This window comes from Colletotrichum phormii (genome assembly GCF_030913505.1).
Source record: "Colletotrichum phormii strain CBS 102054 chromosome Unknown BDP81scaffold_13, whole genome shotgun sequence".
Classification (NCBI taxonomy): domain Eukaryota; kingdom Fungi; phylum Ascomycota; class Sordariomycetes; order Glomerellales; family Glomerellaceae; genus Colletotrichum; species Colletotrichum phormii.
In genome coordinates this window covers 1,399,911-1,419,720 of record NW_026851455.1, presented here as the reverse complement: position 1 = coordinate 1,419,720, position 19,810 = coordinate 1,399,911, and the positions used below count along the sequence as shown (strand labels likewise).

Sequence of the window (19,810 nt, the reverse complement as noted above, 5' to 3'; positions counted from 1 at the left end):
TCACTACGATTCGAATAGGCTGTAGAGGCTGGCTGTTGCTGTATGGTGTAGGAGGTGCTTTGGCGGTAATTGAGGGCATACCTTAGGAGATAACCTTGCTATTAATGAATGCACGTGTATATCAACTAGATCTTGAATAGTACAGGGGGTTCGCTTGCTTCAAATCTAAACTTGAACTTCAAGCTGTACGTCATTCGGATCTGCTCTTATTCTAAGCACAAATCGCATGTTGGATTCTTTTTAGCATGGCACACGACCAAGCTATACCGTACCCATTAATCCGTACCAGTCTCAAATTGGCTTGGTCACCTCGAACGCCCTCCAGTCTGATGATCAAGCTCATTGCTGCGACATGACTTTGCAACTCCAGTCACACACTCACACCTTCAGAGCTCTCTCTTCATCTTCAAAAACCAAAGACGAGCAATATGATTTGCCATTTGTTGAGTGTCATAATAGAGTCTGGCGCGTACCTATCAATTAGCATACACCAAAACAAAGTACCGTGGCAGTCCAAAGTACTTGAGTACTTATACGGGCAGTTGGCAGGTGGGGTTCTCACGTGACCAGCAAGATCTGCTCGGCTCCACCACGAAATTTATCCGACATGGGAAGCGGTGTGAGAATTTTGTCGCTTCCAACGTCGGTGAGCCGTGGCAGAATCTGTGAATCGCATCGCATCGCCCAGGTCCAGCCCACGTTATCGTTCATTGTCGCCCGCTGGTAGAAGCCTGGCGAGGCATTTTTTGGCCAGTGGCTCTCTGACCTACTGCGGATCAAACAGTCCATCATCTCGGCATCTCAGATTGCTGATCCGTCGCCAATTCCTACATATCGACCTCGAGGGCAGAATTTCTTGGGCGGTCACCACAGCACTCTGCGGTGTGCTGAATCTCGAGTATCGAGTTGTAAGAGGTCAACAAATCAGTTTGGGCTAAACCCGGCAACGCGTTGGATTATTCAGCCTGGAATACTCGCCAAAATAATACACCATGGGTCGAAAACCAAACCCCGTGGTTGGGGAATATTTCACCAGGGGCCCCAAACTTCCAGATTCTAGCAACCGATACCCTCACACCTGCAAGCTGTGTGGTGAAAACTTCCCAAAGGGTCGAGGCGAGGTCCTGCACAAGCACATTACGGAAAAGTGCCCAGCCATCACACCCGAAGAACGTATCAACGCCGCACTCGGTTTCGCTGGACTTCACTCCGGCTCATCAGCCCCGCGATCAATGAATCTCCCCCTCAACCAGCTCGACGTCGCCGTCGCCGAAGTCGCCCCCGAAGCACCTGAGAACTGGTCTGCCCTCCGAACTCTCGCAGAAGCCTCACGACAAGTCGGTGAGAATGAGATGGGGGCGCCTTCGGCACTTGGTCGCGACCGATCCGAGTCCGCTGTTCGACAACTCGGAATCGGCTTCGAAGTCCAAGAGCAATTCACCCTCGAGAACCCGCCATGCAGTTATGAGAATCGGCCTGGTCGTGAGCGAAAGGGTACGTTTTTATTTTCCTTCTTCTCTTCTTTCCAGTTGTTGTCCTGTTCCTCTCTCTCATCTCATTCCGCCCACTTGAGGAAGGAGCACTGTTTTCTTCTCATCTCATTCTCTCAACTCAAACTCAGATGACCTGACTTTCATAGAATCCACCTCGAATGACAGCACCAACCCTCTCAGCTTCCTCACAACCGAAGAAAAGATGGAACACTTGCAGGCTGCTACACAGCATCCCAACGACCCGCCTCTCGATTCATCGAATCTCACCGTCGCCGCCGCCGCGACTGCCCGCCTCACTCATTCCCTCATGGACCCTGAAATGGCTGCCGCCGAGCACAGCGAACCACTTCAAGTCATCAACCCTGTAATGGAAACAGACGAGGTACTCAAGGCAGACGCCGCCGTCTCTGTCGAAGCCCTTCCCGGACCCTCTCTGCCTCCGCAACTTCAGCAGTCTCAGCAACCTCAACAGCCCTGGGGCGAGATGACTTACATGACTACGAACCACATCCCCGCAGTAGCCACTCACGTGGCCCCGATCGTACCTCCCCCCAACAGAGGCGGCACCCGTATGCCAATCGGCAATGGAACGCAGAGCGAACACAAGCGCAAGGCCTACAACCCGCTCCGGCGCAAGGAGGTTCAGGCCGCTCGCAAGAAGGGCGCCTGCATAAGATGCCGCATCCTCCGCAAGACGTGCGGCACCAACGATCCCTGCGACCAATGCCGAAAGATCCAAGGTCCGCGTCACTGGACTTACCCCTGCGTTCGTACTCGTCTGAACCAAGAGCTTACCCTCTACTCGGCCGCCTTGATAGTAGTCCTGGCGCAGACTAGGGTCAAGCACGCCAGACAGAAATACCAGCTGCTCTCCAACGGCACCTCCCTCGTCGTCTCCTTGTGGGAAGATAGCCCGAGTTTGACGCTCGCCGCTCTACTCACACCCCGCCCGCAGCCTCCTCCTGTGACCGAGGGGGAGACGGAGGAGCAGACGAGCCCAGACACAAAGACGGAGTTTCGAGTCGTCATGATTGATCAAGATAAGGAGGACCTCCCTGCCCGTATGGAGGAGTTCCTCAAGTTCATTCTACCGACACTCATCCAGCGCGAACCCTCCCACTTCATGCAGGTCGTCTTGGCGGCCGCGCAAAAGTTCCCCGACAACAAGGCGACGGGCAAGAACTTGAAGCTCGCCATTGAGCTCTGGGGTCTCATTGAGATTCTCGACCGCGAGCGGGGCTGGTGCATATCCGAAGAACGCCAAGGCGTAGTCGTGCCCATTGGCCCCGAAGAGTTTGCCGGCAACGACGACCAGGACATTTACAACCTCATCACCTTCCAGCTGTCGGCCGCCACGGAGCGCAAGGCCAACAACGTCTCGAACAAGCTCATCAGCGAGCTCCAGCGCTGCTTGGAAAACGGCAAGGCCAAGATCAACTTTGACGTCTACCTCTCCATCCTCATCCTCCTCCACTGCCTGGAAAAGACCACCTGGACCTTCAAGGTGTGGGAGATGGACGACTTCCGCCAGCGCTGGCCCCTCGATCGCCCTCCCACCATGTACGTCAACCAGGGCCGAGACATTGCCGACCTCTTGAAGATGCTCCTTACACTTCGAAAGTCTCACCCCAAGACATTCCGCACCCTCGATGGCCGGTTGAGTGTAGTCGACCTCGGCGAATCGGACTTTGACATGATGGCCGAGTTCTTTCATGCCCTGAACCTCGAGTGTAAGTTTTTTTGTTTTCCTATCGTCCTCAAGAAATGAAAAGCATGCTGACATTGACATCTCCCAGACGACGACGTTGTCCGCAAGCTCGAGAACTGCGCCTTCAGCCCAGAGACCTCACGGTCCCTCGAACTGCACTTTTGCAGCCACGTCCTGCTCCCACCAAAGGAGGGCGACCACGGACACCACCATGCCGTCACAGCCTCCAGCTCTGGCCACAGTACACCTCCGCCTCCTCACCCTCATGCCCCGCCTCACCCTTCAACCGTCCCCGTGGCTTCAGCCTCCCCTGTTCCCGTCTCCGACACCGCTATGACGGGGGCATCTCCTGACCCTGCTCCTACTCCCGCCGAGTCGCTGCCGACTGATCTGCCCTAGTTTGGGGATTGGTCCTGGCGGTATTACACCGGACACTAAGCCGCTGCTACATGTTCCGTGAAAGGAGAGACATCACAGCACGCATATACAACTCACGATGAATGACTGGAACGAAAAAAAGATACCTTTTTTCAAGGAAACAAAAAAAAAAAAAAGCACCCCTTAATGATGTACGACTACAACTACCACCTCCATTGGAGACCACCAACAAAAGCAAAACTACATTTAAAAGAACCAAAAAGGGATACCAAAAAAGGAAACCACAGGACTTGGGTTGGCGTGAAGACTTTGGCACTTTGGGAACATGGGAAAAAAAAAAAAGGGAAAAGCAAAAAGATTTACACTGTTACATGATGTAGCTTCTTCTCTTTAGATAGATGGGCTAAAACAACACACCAAAAGTTCACTTAGAATTCGTCACGGTAGATAGATACCCCCCCCCTTTTTCAAGCCAAATCCCCATTTCTGCCCTGTAAAGGATTGCATCGCACATCACCATCACAACTCACTGAACCATAACCGTGTGTACCTTGAACTTGTTTGTTATTGCAAAACATGGGCTATCCGACATTGAATATTTCATCACTCATGCGCCCACCCCAATCTGGCAGGCGCGATTCTTCCCCTGAGTTCATTTCAGGCCCACGGCAAGGTAGGCAGGCCTGCGACAACGTGAGCCATGGTATCCCAGGACCTCCAATGCCTCCCAACCCAATGGCTCTACTCCTTCATAACCAAACCAATCGCCCTGCAACCCATTAAAAAGCCCAGATACCCGACTTCCGCATTCTGCACTGAGGAGGGGGCCACTAGCCCTTGACACTCGCCGCAGAATCGCCGGTGCCCGTCCTCGAGGGACCAATGCCGGGCCGCTTGATCTTCCTGAAGCACGTAAACTCGTTCTTGCTCGCCTCGCGCAGTCGCTTCAACACGCTTCTCATCTCCGGGAGCTCGCTCTGCAGGCGGGCGCGCGCGTCGTTATCGGTGCGCCCATCGAGCTCCTGGTAAATCTCGCTCTGGAGCGCCGAGGCGCGATCGGTGGTGTACTGGCTGAGCGTCTGGGCGACAAACTCGACGTCCAGGGTGGCCTGCATCAGCGCCTCGAGGGTGTATCTCTGTCGCGTGCGGAACGCCTCGAGGAGCTCACGGCTGGTTTGCTCGAGGAGGTATGAGAGCACCTGCGAGGTGAGCGTGGGCGCCGTGGTCGAGACTTGGGTGTGGACGAGCACGAGACTGAGGAGAGCTTCGTAGACGTAGGGCCTCGCTTCCCGCGGTTTCTGGCCCACCTCGGGGACCCAGTCGGGCGAGGCAACCCCGGCTCTGACAATGTTGCGCAGCTCTTCAATGGATGGGCGGGTGTAAGATTGGAAGAGCCTAGCATCAATCTGGCCCAGAACATCCTTGATCGTTTTGGATTCATCACTGAGTTTGACCGAGAACGCATTCTCAAACTGCGAGTTGAGACTCGGCACGACCTTGGCTCGGAGTGACTGTAGGTTGCTGAGAGTGAGGAGCATACGAACGTTCTATACCTCGTGTTAGTAGATGATTACTCCAATACCACATACAAATCAAACTCACCCTGTCTCCCGCGTCGAGTGTCGCTCTTCCACCGCTGGGAGCGGGCGCAGCGGAGGCGACAATGGTCCCATCCATATCCGTGGTCCAATCGTCGTCGGCCTTCTTGACAGATCGCTCGGCGTTCTCCACCATGCCGCTCAACGCCTTATAGAGCGTCGTGACGTACTGGCTTCTGACCATCTGCAAGAGTTTACTAGGCGGTGGGAGGACAATATCCCCCGCGCCAGGCTTCGACATGGCTTCGGATATGTATAGAATCTTCTGCATGCCCGTGAGCAACGCGCCTTCAAAGGCAGAAAAGCTCGAGGGCATGCGGGTGAGGTCACCCAGTTCCGGTGATCGGTACCAGTCCTCGACAAACTTGATGTTTTCAGCGTCCTTGTTCCATGCCGCGCAAAGAGCGGTGACGCATCGTTCCCTGGAAATGTTGACGAGCGTCTTGAGTCTGTCCAATACGCCGGCATCCGACCCATTGGCTACCGGACCGATGCTCGCCAAGTCAGACGCGCCTGAACCCACCAGCGCGAGCATCTTGGAGAGATAGTGGACGCCACTGACGGAGTTTGACCACGGAGGCCAAAAGGCCAGCTTCTCCCATGTCTCGCCGCGTTTGGGCGAAGGGGGAGGGATGTTGTTAGGGTCGAGGTTAAGGCGAGGATCTAAGAGTCCGGTGGGCGTGGAGTTGCCGGCTCCTGCAGAGGGTGGGCTCTTGGGCGATAGGGGGAGGGGCGAGAAGAGCAACGAGATATCCTCGGGTGGCGGGCCCGCGAAGAAGGCAAAGACGGTCTCGCGGATCATGTCAACGAGCTCCAGTGTGCCCTTTTGCAGGTCTCCGGCACGCTTCTCTGGCAGCTGATGATGGGTCTGTGATTCTCCATTGTAACCCAAGGGCAGCGTGCGCTGGATCTTGCCATCCAGGAAGCCCTGCACCGTCTGCCAGAAGTCTACAACCTCTCCCAGGATGCCTTGCGCGGACAGGATACTGGATAGGAAAGCCAACATCTTCTCCCATAACTCTATCACGTCGGCGGAATCGGCCGAGGCTATCTTGTTCTCCACGGCCGCACGTCCCAGAGACCGTAGATGCGATGCAACCGCGTGGGCGCCGGGCTTGTCGGCGTTGGCCAGGCGTCGTCGCAGCACCTCCACCTCGACCTTGGAGCGGTCTGACGTCGACTGAATCTTCCCCTTGAGGTGGTCGTACCGACTAAGCAGCCAGACCCAAATCGGATTGTCGTCCACGCCCAGCTCGAGAAGCAGACTGATGAGCTCCATGTGCTGGTCTTGCTGGCCCAGGTTGTCGGCCTTGGAGACGCCGTGAAGCGTGACGAGCTTCCGCCACACATCCCGCTTGAAGGCCTGGATCTGCTCATCCACATCGTGCCATATGCGTGCCGCCACAACAATCTGATAAATGTCGGTCTGGCTTGAAGAGCCCGCTGCGGCGTTTGCTGCCAGTGCTCTTGCATCGTCTGAGAACTTGCGCGCCTTGTTGTAGTCCTCCACAAGACTCTCGTAGTCTCTTCGTTTGATGCTCTCGGCAATTGCAGAGCTTAGTTCGATATACTCCTTGAACTGATCCAGGTTTGCCGACACAACCTTGAGATTCTCTTCCTTCTCGCGTCCTCCCAGCGCCGGACCCCACACATCTTCCGCCTTGGCAGAGACATCCAGAAGAGGCGCCTTGATTCCCGAGACTCCGTACTCGCTTTCCTTGACCAGGGCGTTCTTCTTACGGGTGTCGGAGGTCGGGGATCCAAGGGATGCAGCAAGGTTCATGCCGCCGTTGCTGCCTCGGAAGCTGCTGCGACTAGCGTGGCGGGAGTGAGCTCGAGCACGGCCTGTCGTTGGCGGAGGAGGCGGCTCGGCGCCGCGATACTTCATCTCCTTGTACACATTATCAATGGTAGCCTTGGCCTTGACGAAGCGCTCAAAGTTGGTCTCCACCAGAACCTTAAGTGATGCGGATTTTTGATCGATTGACTGGGACAGCATGTCCAGGCCGGTCAACAAGCTTTGGGTGTCGGCAGTCGCATGCATTTGCGAGAGGAACAAGGCGGGAGAGAAGGTGGTGGAGGACAGGAGGAATCGATTGCCTAGGCGCATGTCAGTCTTTGCCGTGTTTGTAACAGTATTGAGTCCACGTACGCAATCGCGGGTCGTCCTGAATGGGAACTCCCAACTGGCGGAGTGTCCTGACGACGCTGTCGGTGGTGCCCAAGGGATCGGGCTCGTCGCGCTGGACAATATTGGCGACACCTCCCTTGTCCGACTGAGCTCCGGGGATTATGCTGCGCCGATCACTGACGGCTCTCTCGAGCGCCTGGTATCGCGACTTCCGGCGCTGCAGCTTCGCCTTCTTCTCGTCCTTTGCCTCGTCCTCATCGTCGGATGCATCGCTCTGGTTCTTCTCGGCTGGCCATTCGTCGGGGTATGGGTTTGGAAGCTGGTAAAAATCCAGTATAGTTCTCTCGTAGTCTGACGACATTATGGGGTATCGGTATCTCGAATCGTGGTGGCTTGCAAAGGGGTAAAGCGATCGTTGTCCCAGCCGGCCGATGAGCGGCTGGGGGGCTCGGCGAGGGAGCTTGCTGCTTGCAGTGCGTGTAGCTGTTTCAAAGGTACAAGACGAATAATTCCATTGGCCAAAGATGAATGATTGACAATGCCACACAGAGGCAACCAGGGTGCCGGAGGTGCAGAGGCACTGCGTGAGTGCGACAAAGTGAAGAGCAACTCGGTGGAATGGAAACGTGAATTGGTTGTGTTCTGTCCAAGGTGGCAGCTACCTGCTGTCCTGCTCGTGGGTAGAGAGAGAGGTACCTTGGTGACAACGGTGCAGCCCACTTGGTGCATTCTGTGGCACACACCGAGAACACTCACCGACACACACCTCGGGTCCTGAAGGTGAACTCGGTCAGGTGGGCTACCTTCCATAGGTACCTTAGTCAACGATAACAGGCAGGTCCTCGACTGGCCGGAAAAGTCCATGTCCGCTCCTGCCACCCGAGGAAAAATTGGAGAAAGGTGGGGTTTCCTGAGCCATATATGTGGCTTGGGTTTGTGGCTAAACCTTCGGCAGCAGTCGGTGCTAGGAGGTCGGTCATCGATAATCCCGCGGGATGTTTTCTTTTGCCAGTGAAGACACAACGCCGCTTTACTGGGGATCCCACTTTCGGGATGCTCAACCTCGGATAAAGACAACTCAGGGAAATAAGATACTATGGAGATGTACAAGACTGTGTGAAAACCAACATTCATGCCTTCCAGAAAGCATGATGGTTAAATTTTGTAGAATTCCGAAAGATGGTCGAAAATAGAGTCCCTCCCATGAGAGCATTAGAAAGTCAATCAAGAGTTTTTTTTCCGCAGCGAAGCCGCTTACACCTGCTGGTGCAGCCAAGACCCCTGCGGTAAAGCGGCGGTTTATTTTCTCACCTGTCAAACCCGGCTGGCCGCCGCTGGCGTCTCTGCTACGAACACTTCCTTCTCCCGACCTTAAAATTCCCGTCCCCCGATAAACGACCAATCCTTCCCACCCGACCACTCCTCCTCCGCCTCCGCCTCCACGTATCCTTCAACACCAAAGGACTTTAGACACGATGCTGGCCGCCCGTACTTTCGCTGCGCCTCTCCGGCAGCAGGCCATGCGCGCCGCTCCCCGCGCCGTCGCCGCCGTCTCTCAGTTCCAGGTGCGCGCAATTCATCCTGTTCCTTGCCGTCCCGCGATCCCGCCCGCCCGCCGGCGACGATTCGACGATGCCCACGTGCAGGGCCTCGCCTACAGGCCAGCCATTCAAATTGGACCAATTACTAACAACTGTATAGAACTCCAGATTCTACTCGAGCGAGCGTGTCGCCAAGTTCCACGGTGTCAAGGACTCCAACGTATGCCATTCCCTCCTCCGTTACTACCCGCCCCATAAAATTTTACGCGCAAAGTAAAGACCTCGGCTTTGTTGTTGCTGGCGCACCCAACCTCGACATAGGACTTCGTTTCTCTACTCTTGGACACAGACGTCACTCGTCATGTGCAGATGGACGGGGGTACTCGAGCAGCAACAAAGCCTGAGTAGGCTCTTTGCGCAGGCCAAAATCACTCAATTGGCGATGCTCAAACCTACGACATCTAGACGACTTTCAAAACAAAACTAACCACCAACCTTACAGGGCAACTACCCCGTCTCCCTGATCGAGGGTGACGGTATCGGTCCCGAGATCTCCCAGGCCGTCAAGGACATCTTTGCCGCGGCCAAGGCCCCCGTTACCTGGGAGCCCGTCGATGTCACCCCCATCCTCAAGGACGGCAAGACCGCCATCCCCGATGCCGCCATCGAGAGCATCAAGCGCAACAAGGTCGCCCTCAAGGGACCCCTCGCCGTATGTTTCCACCGACAATCAGCCCCTTCAGCCCATTCTAACGTGACCATGTAGACCCCCATTGGCAAGGGCCACGTCTCCCTCAACCTGACTCTCCGCCGTACCTTCAACCTGTTCGCCAACCTCCGTCCCTGCCGATCGGTCGCCGGCTACAAGACCCCCTACGACAACGTCGACACCGTCCTTATCCGTGAGAACACCGAGGGTGAATACTCCGGCATTGAGCACGTCGTCGTCGACGGCGTCGTCCAGTCCATCAAGCTCATCACCCGCGAGGCTTCCGAGCGCGTCCTCCGCTTCGCCTTCCAGCAGGCCCAGGAGATTGGCCGCAAGAAGGTCCGCGTCGTCCACAAGGCCACCATCATGAAGATGTCCGACGGTCTCTTCCTCAAGACGGCCCGCGACGTCGCCAAGGACTTCCCCGAGATCGAGTTCGACGCCGAGCTCCTCGACAACACCTGCCTGAAGATGGTCACCGACCCCCTCCCCTACAACGACAAGGTCCTCGTCATGCCCAACCTGTACGGTGACATTCTCTCCGACATGTGCGCCGGTCTCATTGGCGGTCTCGGCCTCACCCCCTCTGGCAACATTGGCGACGAGTGCTCCATCTTCGAGGCCGTCCACGGCTCCGCCCCCGACATTGCCGGCAAGGGCCTGGCCAACCCCACCGCCCTGCTCCTCAGCTCCATGATGATGCTGAGACACATGAGCCTCGGCGAGTACGCCGACAGAATCGAGAAGGCCGCTTTTGATACCCTCGCGGAAGGAAAGGCCCTCACCGGCGACCTTGGCGGCAAGGCCAAGACTGGCGAGTTTGCCGGCGCCATCATTTCCAAGTTGTAGATACCTACTACCCCTCCCTGTAGACTGTACGATCTTAGACAACGGATATTACCTCCTGTTTCCTTTAACGTTAGCCATAGTCGTTCAATGAGTTCATGAGCTCCAACAAAATTTGGTGTTTTCGTTCCTGTGGTTTGCATCGGGCCGTGAGTGACTGGCAACACAATGGTGGTGGCAATAATTGACTTCATTGACTGTTCACAACACATGGACCCGTTCCTCTTGCTCTCGCATTCATGAAATTGTTGCTCGTCAATCACCTAATAAAGGCAACCAACAGACACTTTCCAAGACCAAAGAAGCAGACTGCAGTAATTTGACAGGTAGGACGGACATTCAGGTCTGAGAGTCGACGGCAGCTCTTCGCACTGACGGGGCGCCATGTCCGTGAACATGCCTAGTGAGACTTGGGATGAGCAAGCTCTTACATAAGCCTCGTGTCGTGGAGACAGTGTCGTCTTGACATCTATTCAGGGAGTTGAAATGGCAGAGAGAAGAGAATATAGTGTCCTTGTTGGCAGTCAAAACATGCGATGGCACCGTTGCAGAGCACGATCTAACCCCTTCTCAACGTCCCATGCATCGGAGTATCACAAAACCGCGTAGATAATGTTCCATGGGAGGGGGGGAGAAACGGAATAACCAATAGGGAATCGAACCAAAAGCGAGGCGAAGGTTAAGGTTGGGTGGTCAAGGAAGAATGGATTCCAATGGCGCCTCTTCAGCCCCTCGGCCATCTGCGCCTTACACTGCGGTTGTGCCAAGATGGAAGGAGAAGACACTCACATACGGTCCCCTCTTCTTCCTTCTGGGTAAGGTGCCTAAGAAGGGGAGCTCATTGCCCGTAACTGACTCAGTTTGTGACCCATGCTTTTCTACTCTGTTTCCTTGTCTAGTCCTTGCCTTGCTTTATTTGATTTCCAGATCAAGGCCGTCATTCTACGGGTTTAGCAATCGAGGGATATTTGGGTAAGGTAGCTCTGCACGAAACCAAGAAAGTGAGATTTGTACGTAAGTTATACCTTGAATATTTTCTCTCTTCTCTCTTGTAAGTCCTTATAGTTATCTAGATCATACGGCAAATACAGCCTCGAACATGACCACTAAGAAGACAAAGAAAAGGCAATCGACAACGCAGAATGATTGTTACTTGAGTTCCGTTTACTTCCATTGGAAATCCAGGACTTCGAATCGAACTAATCACCAGAGGACTGTCAGGCGCGTCATAATTTCTCTCAGTACAGGACCTCAGATTTGCAAGACTCGGATGAATGAATATTGACCAACATCAACTCCCTTGCTTTTCGTGGTCTGAGATTCGGGAAGTGAAGCATCGTGTTTTCTTCGTTCTCTGTGTACTGTCTTATCGCCGCCGCTTGGAAAACATTGGGTTACACCCGAGATGCCAGTGCGTGCTTGCATGCTGACAAAAAAAAAGGGTGTACCCCCCTAGAAGGAACAGTATTAATTCCCGCGTTAGATAGTCTTTCTCACGTCAGTATCAAAAGGGGGGGGGCGGGGGGAGATGGGGAAATCAGAGAAAAGTGTTCAGCTAGGCAACATTCAGTAAGCTGTGGTTCGTTGATATTCGTCATATATTGATCATCCCGTTGTCATGATTCTGCGCTCACATGCTATGCATGTCTCAACCTGTTGGAAAGTAACAGGACCCGGCAGAATCTCCCGGCTCCAATCGAGCATGAGTGCTTCAGAGTCCTCGATCCTTCTCAGTCCGGACTTGCACCAAGCACGTCGCGGCGATCAGTCTCGAGGAGATGTGGTTGATTTCACCAAGAGTCGAGAACTCTCAGGTCAAGGTTTGATCCCTTCCCTCCCGTTTACGTGAAGATTGCTTGCAAATGAGCTATATAGTTTGACGCAACGAAGGACAGTGGTCTTCCAAGTCCAAGACCTTTATTCATGCGCTACAGTCAACGTGAGACGTATTCAGGGGGCTTACGAACAGTATTTCGCATCTGATAGCGTTTGTCGCCGGACGGATGATCCTTGATGCGCGAATTCCTCGTGACACGTAACAATCTCTCGGATCTAAGAATCGACTCTACCTTGGGCTTTGCTTTTCGTGGTGAAGGTGCAGAGGAACTCGAAATGAACAGAGAAAGTTGGGGGATTCAGCTAAACACTCTTGGATGGAACGTTTCCCCCTTCTGCAAGACCATCTCTTCATCAGAATGCGCTCGGGGTATTCTGATTATTGACGTGTCAGTTGAAAGGACCTGCCCTTCTCCTTCCCCTGCTTGCTATTCTGCAAGAACAATTTGGAAGCAACATGCGAGACCACCCGTCAGGGTTCACCACGACCCCAAATATGACGCCAAACACTCGGGTAGATAGCATCATCGACCAAGCATATAAGAGGGCACAGAAGATATGCACAAGACTTTATAGCCTCTCGATGGCTTATAAAGCCTTCGGGACTCTGGTCGCGCTGTAGCCAATGCTATCGACCTCGAGTAACACTAATCTCGAACGACGAGTTTGATACTTTGTGGTAGTACGAGCAGAAGCACTCCCTAGACATGACCCCCGAGACCGCTCTGTTTTACGAAATTGTTGTTTGGCGGGCATACATTAGATAGACAAGAGTGGCAGCAGAGAGTTTCCGGAAATCTTCTCAAGAGGCCTGACAATTGAGACCCTTGAGACGATGAGATATCTTGTTCTTATAGGGTTCGAAAATGAAGTCTCGGCCGCATACTTTGGTTTCGTTGGTTTACGATGCTGAAAGGGAGAATCGCCCAGCAACCGTTTACGAAGTTATCTCAACTACTGTCAGACCTGGAACAATTACGTTGTTCGATCACCGATAGTTACGCGCGGGTCAGAGTTGCTTGGTCGATGAAGGATCCTCACGGAGAGGTGGAAGGGAGGAACGGGCACGCTTTGGGCATGTGACGCACGCCACCTTGCAGTCTGTGGAAATCAAATACTTGCCATGGCTTCATAACATCGTGTAGATGGGACTGGCTAGAGGCTAGGACGTGATGTAGGGTGAAAAAGGAAAGGATGATTGAGTATTGACGACGGCAGTTTTTCGTCGTTACGTGCGGCGGGACTCATAGGACTATCTAGTGCGAAGCACTTATCGGCAAGTGGGCATGCCTCTACGGAGCGGCATATTTCGGGTTCAATGTTCATCTCCCTCGATCAAGCCGGTTTACTACCATTCATGAACGAGGCAGGCTCACATGGACCATGCTTCATCCAACACACATCACACATGCAAGTCACAGAGGGGCAAGTCCAATATGAAAGTGGTAAAAAAACCCAAGCCCAAGAGATGCCATTCGACGCCATGAAGAGAGGTTTGTAGTCGTCAATTCTTCTTTTTTGGATACCTAACCACGCCATACCATGCAGAAAAAAGTGTTCCCTGTAAAGCAGGACAGGAGACGCAGGGGATATCTCAACCCCAAGCCACCCCATCTTGTGATAGCGTTGTTGTTTTTGTTCAACCGGCGTGGCCAAGTCACGCACGACCGAACCCCAGAGTGTAAAAGATCGCAGCAATGATGGAGAATACCACCAACGCTTAGACCTTGAAACCGCGGGACCTTCTGCGACCACGGGCCTTCTCGAACTTGCGGCCCTTGGACTCGACGTAGGGCTTCTGCAGAGGGTGTTAGTGCTGTTCTCGTACGATATTCCTGGGACTTGAGCCAGGATCGGAAGTGTGATCGTACCTTGTGCTTGTGGGGACCCATGCCGAAGTGCTTGAAGGCCTCACGGGAGTTCTTGGGTCCGCGGAGGAGGAGGGTGTTGCCACCGGTGGGGGCGCGGAGGGCAAGCTGGTCGAGGGTGATGGCCTCGCCGCCGGCCGCGGTGATGCGAGCGCGGGCGGTGGCGGTGAAGCGTAGAGCAGCGACGGTCAACTTGGGGACGGTCAGGAGACGGTTGTCATCAGTGACGGTACCGACGATGACGACGGTGCGCTTGTCCTCCTTGTCGAGGTTGCCGACAATGCGGGAGATGGAGACGGGAGGGCGGTTGATGCGCGACATGAAGAGGCGGCGCAGGATGACCTTGTTGAAGCTGGAGTCGGTGCGACCTGTCGTGGGTTAGCATATTTGTTTTTCTTCGAGATTCGAAGTCGAGATAGAAACATACGGGTCAAGAAGCGGTACAGCTTCACGAGAAGCTTGAGGTACACATTGTCGCTCTTGGGAGCCTTGCGGTGCGTGCTGCGCACGTGGTGGCGGTCGAGATCGATACCTATAAACGGGGGTGAAGAGCCCAATCGTCAGCCTTTTGGTTCAAGCATGCTCTGAATGCAGGCGGGAAAAGTCCATCATCCGTCGACCACGATGAGACGAGCTCCATTTGTCGAATCTAAACTCTCCCCGCAGAGCGCAGGAGTAGAGACGAGAGCATCATCTTGTGGTGAGGAGAGGATTCCTTTTCCTGTCGCCGCGCCAAGTTCGCAGAAAGGGCAATGGCGAATCCAGTTCATCTCTCGTGATGTCCAAATCTTTCGACGAGGACATTCACAGATGCAAAGGATCGCGCGTTGCACAATTCCACTCGCATGTAAAGGCTTGGAATGGGATATTCCTACGTACCCATTTTGTCGATAGACTCCCGAAGTTGGCGAATTGAGTCAAATGGGCGGCCGTGATGTTGTCGTCGTCGGTGTAAAAGAGAAACTTTCAAAAGATTTCCGCCGGACCACACTAGAATTACGCTCCTCGCCAGGCGGAAAAATCGGGCTGTGTGGGCTTTAGGGCAACTGCAATCAAGGTCGAGTGGATCAATAAATTTTCCGGTGGGTCCGTCTCTACTGAACGGTGGACCTGCACAGGCCCCACTCTGTGGAAAGTCTGCAGGGACCCCTGCTATTTCGGTCAGTCTCGGTGAGGCCGGGTGTCTTTTTCGGTCAAGGTCAGATTTGCAGGCATGGCAACATGGTTGAAGAGATTATCACAAAGAGATGAATGGCAAAGAGACCAACCAAGGTAGGATAGAACAGAGGCTCTCATTATTGAGTCCTAAGCTGATATTTCAATGGGCATCAAAAGAGGATAAATCATTCCCCTGTCACCAGCACACAAATAACACTCTTGTGAGCTCGATCCATGTCTTGTATTGAGCTAATGCTTAGTCTACCTACCTTATTTGGTTCTTTGTGCATTCATCCTTCTGGGAAAGAGGTGCCCAGTTTCACGTTTCCATGATGCCATGCAGGCAAACCCCATAATGTCCCCCGTCCTGTCTTGGAATCTTGTTGTAATACATTATCAAAACACTGGTGATTGAAATGCCAGGTTGGAAAAGTACAACCCGGGGAGAGGCAGTCTCTCTGCCTCAATGTGACTGTTATGCCAGCCACTTTCTAATAAAGGCATCCCCATCATCGGTTCTGAGGTCCTTTGTAATCTCTGTACCGGAAGGGCCTTTGATTAAGCCCGACCCGACACGCATAAAGTAATTCGAGCTGCATCTCGTCTCAGAGGGCAGCCTCACCGTCGCCCTCAGGCTTAAGGGAGACCAAGAAATCGCGTGTCAGCTCAAAGCTGAGCCAGCTGGATGCCATACTTGGCGCAACCTTGAGGAGGTTAGGGACGATGCCCTTGTACAGGCCCTTGATGCCCTCCTGGGCAACGATAACCCGGATAGCGTCAGTAATGCCCTTGTACTGGTAGCCCATGCCCGTCATGGTGTTGATCTGGAATCTTCGGCGAAGGACGTCGCTATGTCTGTTAGCAGGAGGAACAATGCCTCGTGTCAACCAAATCGACTCACAAGGGATAAGTGCACGTCTGAGCGACAGCTCCAGAGATGGCACCAGCAAGAAGCTTCCTGACAGCACTGGGGTTCTTGTCACCCTCAGGGGTCAGGTATTTGCGAACATACTCGTAGACCATGAAGTTGAGGCCGACCTGTTTTGTCAAGTTAGAGTCAAGCGCTCGTGTCAACTCCATTCGATACCACTCACGTAGGGGGCAACACCAGCGACAGTGGGGATGATGCCACGGTACAGGGCAGAGACACCGCCCTCCGTCTTGTACATGGTGGCCATGACAGTCCACATGCCCGGGAGTTTCTCGGCCCTGGGACCCAGCTCCGCAAAGGAAGCAGTCTGGATGGACAGTCGAGTGCGAACAATGTCGAGGGGGTATGTGCAGAAGACGGAAGTGATACCAGCGATACCACCACACGTCAGACGGGCGAGAGGAGAGAGGTCTGCACCAGGGGTCTTTTCAAAGAAGTTCTGTGAGTTGTGCCGCATTAGCCTTGGTTCCTTCCACACCAGCTCATGCGAGCCACATTTTGTAACCAGCACAAGGTGATCAATGGCGCATGACACTCACCCGCTTGTAAAAGTTGTAACTGCCGAACTGAACAGCAGAGTACGGCACAATGCGCACACAGTTGGTGCCATTGCCTGCCATGAAGCCTCTCCAGCCTTCTTCCCTCCACATCTTGGCTAGACCTTGGCCTACGGACAGCTTGTAGGCATCTCGTCCTACGCTCTGAACCTGGAACAGGATCTTGAGGCGCTCGAGAGGGGAGACGACGGTTCGAGAGACGGCACCAGCAGCACCGCCAGCGCAGAAGGCAGCAATAACGGGCTGTGAAACGGTATCGCGAAGCCAGAGGTACTTGACAGGGGCCGGAGCTGGGCCCGGGGCAGCAGCAGCAGGGACAGCCGCATCGTTGAGAGACTGCAAGAGCGGACTGGGTGTTAGCTAAGTGTTGATTTCCTGTTGGAAAAAGAACTGCCAAATCGCCGAGCAGAGTGATATAGTAGGGCAGGAAGAACATTAGGGAATGCAGCAGGTTGGAGCTGGTAGCACTTACAGGCGACATGACCTCAGACTCTGGTCAAGGAGCAGTGCGGGTGAGTGTGTTATTGCAAGCGCAAGACTCGTGATTGACAACCACACTGCTGAACCTCCGAAGCCACCTTATTGCTATGACTGTGCTTGCATTTAAGGCTGTTGAGGGCGGGAGGCGGAAAGAATTCGTGGTACTCGATGAGTTTTGCGACTTTCTGGAGGAACGAGAACGAGCGCTGAAGGAGGGGAAGTATGCTTGAGGGGGAAAAAAAGAATGACCCAAAAAGTCCAAAGAAAAAAAGATTCAGAGATTCTAAAAGAAGAATGGCAACGACAACGAAGGCATAGTCGAGTGGACTATAGATGTAGAGGAGAGGTTTTCGAGCATCAAAGGTGTCTCGTGGCCGCGAGCTGGTGCGGCTGGAAGGTGGTCGTGTGTATCGCGGGTTTTTTTGGGTTGCTGGTTTTGGACGAGGGTATTTCCCATGTGCCGCGGCTAAGCTGACAATGACAAGAGGGTATGGCAGGGGGAAGGCGCTTCGACTCGGCGGACGTTGGTAAATGAGTGCTCGACGAATTGATGTTTTGGTACGAGAGAGACGAGGGTCGTGTCGAGGGATGCGCGTGCGAGAAACCCTTTGATCGAGAAGGGCAGACAGAGGTAGAGGTCGAGGGTTGGAGGTGTTGCCGCAAGAACGAAGTCGGTTCGGTCGACGGGGAGGAGGAATGGCGACGAGACGGACGGTGAGGGGCGGCGTAATTGACAAAAGGCGCGCAACGTCTAGGAGGAGAGCTCGACAAGCTTGGAGCTTTTGCGCCGAGACCTTTGGTCTTTGGATGCGGTGACAGGTCGTCGAGGGGTGAGGTGTGAGGAAGAGCTGGAGGTCGCGAGGAACGAATTAGCTGGTTGGTGAAGGGGCAGACGCATTGAACAGATCCCAACGACGCAGATCGAATTTCAGCTCCCTCCCAGACGGAAGGTGGAAGTTCAGAGGCTGCTTGGAGCCTCGACGGGGTACTTCGGACTTGGGGTATGAATACTTAGGGAGAGGTACCTGACTCCAAATCTGACCTGGAGATGACCAAAAGCTGGAGATGACGGGACGGCTGCAGGGCAGTTGGCAGCCTAAAGCGGGCAGTTTTTAGGTACAGCGTAGGGAGCATAAGAGCATGGACCTCACCAAAGGTAGTCTCTCAGAAGGCCCCACTGGCTACAGCGGCTGTGGCTCACCTGCCAGCTTCCCGCTGGCTCGGCTCCGGTGACGGAAAGTGTCCGTCGGTCACCACATCTGAGGAACCTCGGAATGTGTACCTCGCACCCGGTACCTCTACTTGTCCCTCCAGAGACGGTTTCCTCTTAGGTTACAATCTGAAGACTGGAAACCAACCACGGCGTACCCTTTATCCGCTGATACCTTAGCACCCGCCAAAACCATACCGGAAATGATGTCAGGTACCGGAACAAAGTAGCTCAATTTCAGTCAACGATTACCCTTCCTCTCCTTCCCTCTTCTTGAAATCACAATCTTTCTTCTTCTGAGTGGATGGAGTGCTCTCCGGCCTGGTTGCTCTCCTCACTTTGAACTCCACTCCCATGACGACAATCTGGGGGAAAACGGGGAACCCAGCTTCAACACCCAAGAAGACTACAGGCTCACAAGACACATGACCACAATGTGAATCTTGGTATCCGGGAACTCATGTCATAGTACCTATCTCTTCCCATACGGATACTCCGTACTCAGAATGATAGTACAGATATAGCCACATCCCATCGGCACAACCAAACATTATGTGTTCCTGCAACGCGCCCAAGTGCCCAAACATTGACAACCTTCCCAAACTTGTTCCATTGTACATTCAACATCGCCAATCCTGCCTGGGCAAAGTATCCCAAGCAACTACCGCCAATTCCGACAAGTCAAGCCCGGCAGTGCCTCCTTCTTCGCCCCAATCCATCTCGGCGGCGCCCGGGTCACATCAGCGCGAGTTTACCGAGAAACCCTCCCTTCGGCATCCCGACACCTCCGGATCCTCCCTATCAACGCCGACCTACCTGCCTTAGTCTTAGGAGATCACCCCGCCCTCCTCCATCTTTCCCCGCATCGCAAACGTTCCGGAGGTGTTGTAGCAGGTAGCTCGTTGACGTCTCCAGCGCATTCGCTATCGCAAACACCCTACATAATCAAGATAGCCAGCGCATGACCACAGCCCAGCGACATCCCGGTATTCTCTCATTACCCTCCTTGATGCAATTTCACTCAGGATGTTTAGTATCCAGTACGAACACCTAGTGTTACAAGGTAAGGCAGTTTCAGCTGGTTCCATCTTACCATGCCTTCTACGAGATTCGCGGCACTTAACAAGCAAAGACGGTTTGAAGCAGCTGCGTATCCTTCAAATTTCATTTCAGAAGTACACTTGATGCTGAAGCACCCATGGACATACGGACTACATCACTCGTGCTGCTCTACAGGGTTGGTCTATCCTTATCTTGCTCTAAAGGAGTAGTCATATGTCCCTGACCCTTGAGCAAGGACGGAACAGGATTACCAGCTGCTGTAAAAACCTACATGTCAATTTCTAGCTACAAGGGGGTAATGCTT

At 53.8% G+C, this 19,810-nt stretch overlaps 5 protein-coding genes across 5 annotated transcripts; 2 read left to right on the top strand and 3 right to left on the bottom strand.

Moving 5' to 3' along the window:
* Positions 1 to 752: 752 nt before the first annotated feature.
* Positions 753 to 3,709, top strand: BDP81DRAFT_352087 (uncharacterized protein). The gene is made up of 3 exons (XM_060586225.1): positions 753 to 1,494; positions 1,640 to 3,223; positions 3,290 to 3,709. Exons 1-3 carry the CDS (start codon positions 993 to 995, stop codon positions 3,598 to 3,600), a joined length of 2,397 nt encoding a protein of 798 aa, XP_060443976.1. The 5' UTR covers positions 753 to 992; the 3' UTR covers positions 3,601 to 3,709.
* A 700-nt stretch (positions 3,710 to 4,409) lies between these two features.
* On the bottom strand, positions 4,410 to 7,669 carry BDP81DRAFT_451080 (exocyst complex component Sec5; the record flags this gene model as incomplete). The annotated part of the gene is made up of 3 exons (XM_060592595.1): positions 4,410 to 5,126; positions 5,182 to 7,277; positions 7,330 to 7,669. The coding sequence occupies 3 exons, from the start codon at positions 7,667 to 7,669 to the stop codon at positions 4,410 to 4,412; spliced, it is 3,153 nt and encodes a 1,050-aa protein (XP_060443975.1).
* A 938-nt stretch (positions 7,670 to 8,607) lies between these two features.
* On the top strand, positions 8,608 to 10,827 carry BDP81DRAFT_431425 (isocitrate dehydrogenase). Its single transcript, XM_060590679.1, has 4 exons — positions 8,608 to 8,873; positions 9,010 to 9,069; positions 9,352 to 9,561; positions 9,616 to 10,827. The coding sequence occupies exons 1-4, from the start codon at positions 8,784 to 8,786 to the stop codon at positions 10,405 to 10,407; spliced, it is 1,152 nt and encodes a 383-aa protein (XP_060443974.1). The 5' UTR covers positions 8,608 to 8,783; the 3' UTR covers positions 10,408 to 10,827.
* Positions 10,828 to 13,677: 2,850 nt separating this feature from the next.
* BDP81DRAFT_431418 (eukaryotic ribosomal protein L18) lies at positions 13,678 to 15,107 on the bottom strand. Its single transcript, XM_060590678.1, has 4 exons — positions 14,988 to 15,107; positions 14,536 to 14,640; positions 14,112 to 14,476; positions 13,678 to 14,038 (listed from the first exon to the last, which is right to left on the bottom strand). The coding sequence occupies exons 1-4, from the start codon at positions 14,989 to 14,991 to the stop codon at positions 13,961 to 13,963; spliced, it is 552 nt and encodes a 183-aa protein (XP_060443973.1). The 5' UTR covers positions 14,992 to 15,107; the 3' UTR covers positions 13,678 to 13,960.
* A 755-nt stretch (positions 15,108 to 15,862) lies between these two features.
* Positions 15,863 to 17,413, bottom strand: BDP81DRAFT_49139 (mitochondrial carrier domain-containing protein). Its single transcript, XM_060595311.1, has 5 exons — positions 17,227 to 17,413; positions 16,737 to 17,090; positions 16,361 to 16,636; positions 16,168 to 16,304; positions 15,863 to 16,115 (listed from the first exon to the last, which is right to left on the bottom strand). Exons 1-5 carry the CDS (start codon positions 17,233 to 17,235, stop codon positions 15,872 to 15,874), a joined length of 1,020 nt encoding a protein of 339 aa, XP_060443972.1. The 5' UTR covers positions 17,236 to 17,413; the 3' UTR covers positions 15,863 to 15,871.
* Positions 17,414 to 19,810: the final 2,397 nt, after the last annotated feature.

What these genes read in the sequence shown, in the direction of transcription:
- BDP81DRAFT_431425 (XM_060590679.1), top strand. Translation starts at nt 8,784, where the DNA reads ATGCTGGCCGCCCGTACTTTCGCTGCGCCTCTCCGGCAGCAGGCCATG. An exon ending in ACGGTGTCAAGGACTCCAAC is followed by an intron (nt 9,070 to 9,351) that starts GTATGCCATTCC and finishes CCAACCTTACAG; the next exon opens with GGCAACTACCCCGTCTCCCT. An exon ending in CCCTCAAGGGACCCCTCGCC is followed by an intron (nt 9,562 to 9,615) that starts GTATGTTTCCAC and finishes GTGACCATGTAG; the next exon opens with ACCCCCATTGGCAAGGGCCA.
- BDP81DRAFT_352087 (XM_060586225.1), top strand. Translation starts at nt 993, where the DNA reads ATGGGTCGAAAACCAAACCCCGTGGTTGGGGAATATTTCACCAGGGGC. An exon ending in GCCTGGTCGTGAGCGAAAGG is followed by an intron (nt 1,495 to 1,639) that starts GTACGTTTTTAT and finishes TGACTTTCATAG; the next exon opens with AATCCACCTCGAATGACAGC. An exon ending in TCATGCCCTGAACCTCGAGT is followed by an intron (nt 3,224 to 3,289) that starts GTAAGTTTTTTT and finishes GACATCTCCCAG; the next exon opens with ACGACGACGTTGTCCGCAAG.
- BDP81DRAFT_431418 (XM_060590678.1), bottom strand. An exon ending in GCTGTACCGCTTCTTGACCC is followed by an intron (nt 14,477 to 14,535) that starts GTATGTTTCTAT and finishes AACCCACGACAG; the next exon opens with GTCGCACCGACTCCAGCTTC. An exon ending in TGGGTCCCCACAAGCACAAG is followed by an intron (nt 14,039 to 14,111) that starts GTACGATCACAC and finishes CACCCTCTGCAG; the next exon opens with AAGCCCTACGTCGAGTCCAA.
- BDP81DRAFT_49139 (XM_060595311.1), bottom strand. An exon ending in GTTACAACTTTTACAAGCGG is followed by an intron (nt 16,637 to 16,736) that starts GTGAGTGTCATG and finishes CACAACTCACAG; the next exon opens with AACTTCTTTGAAAAGACCCC. An exon ending in TCGCTGGTGTTGCCCCCTAC is followed by an intron (nt 16,305 to 16,360) that starts GTGAGTGGTATC and finishes TTGACAAAACAG; the next exon opens with GTCGGCCTCAACTTCATGGT.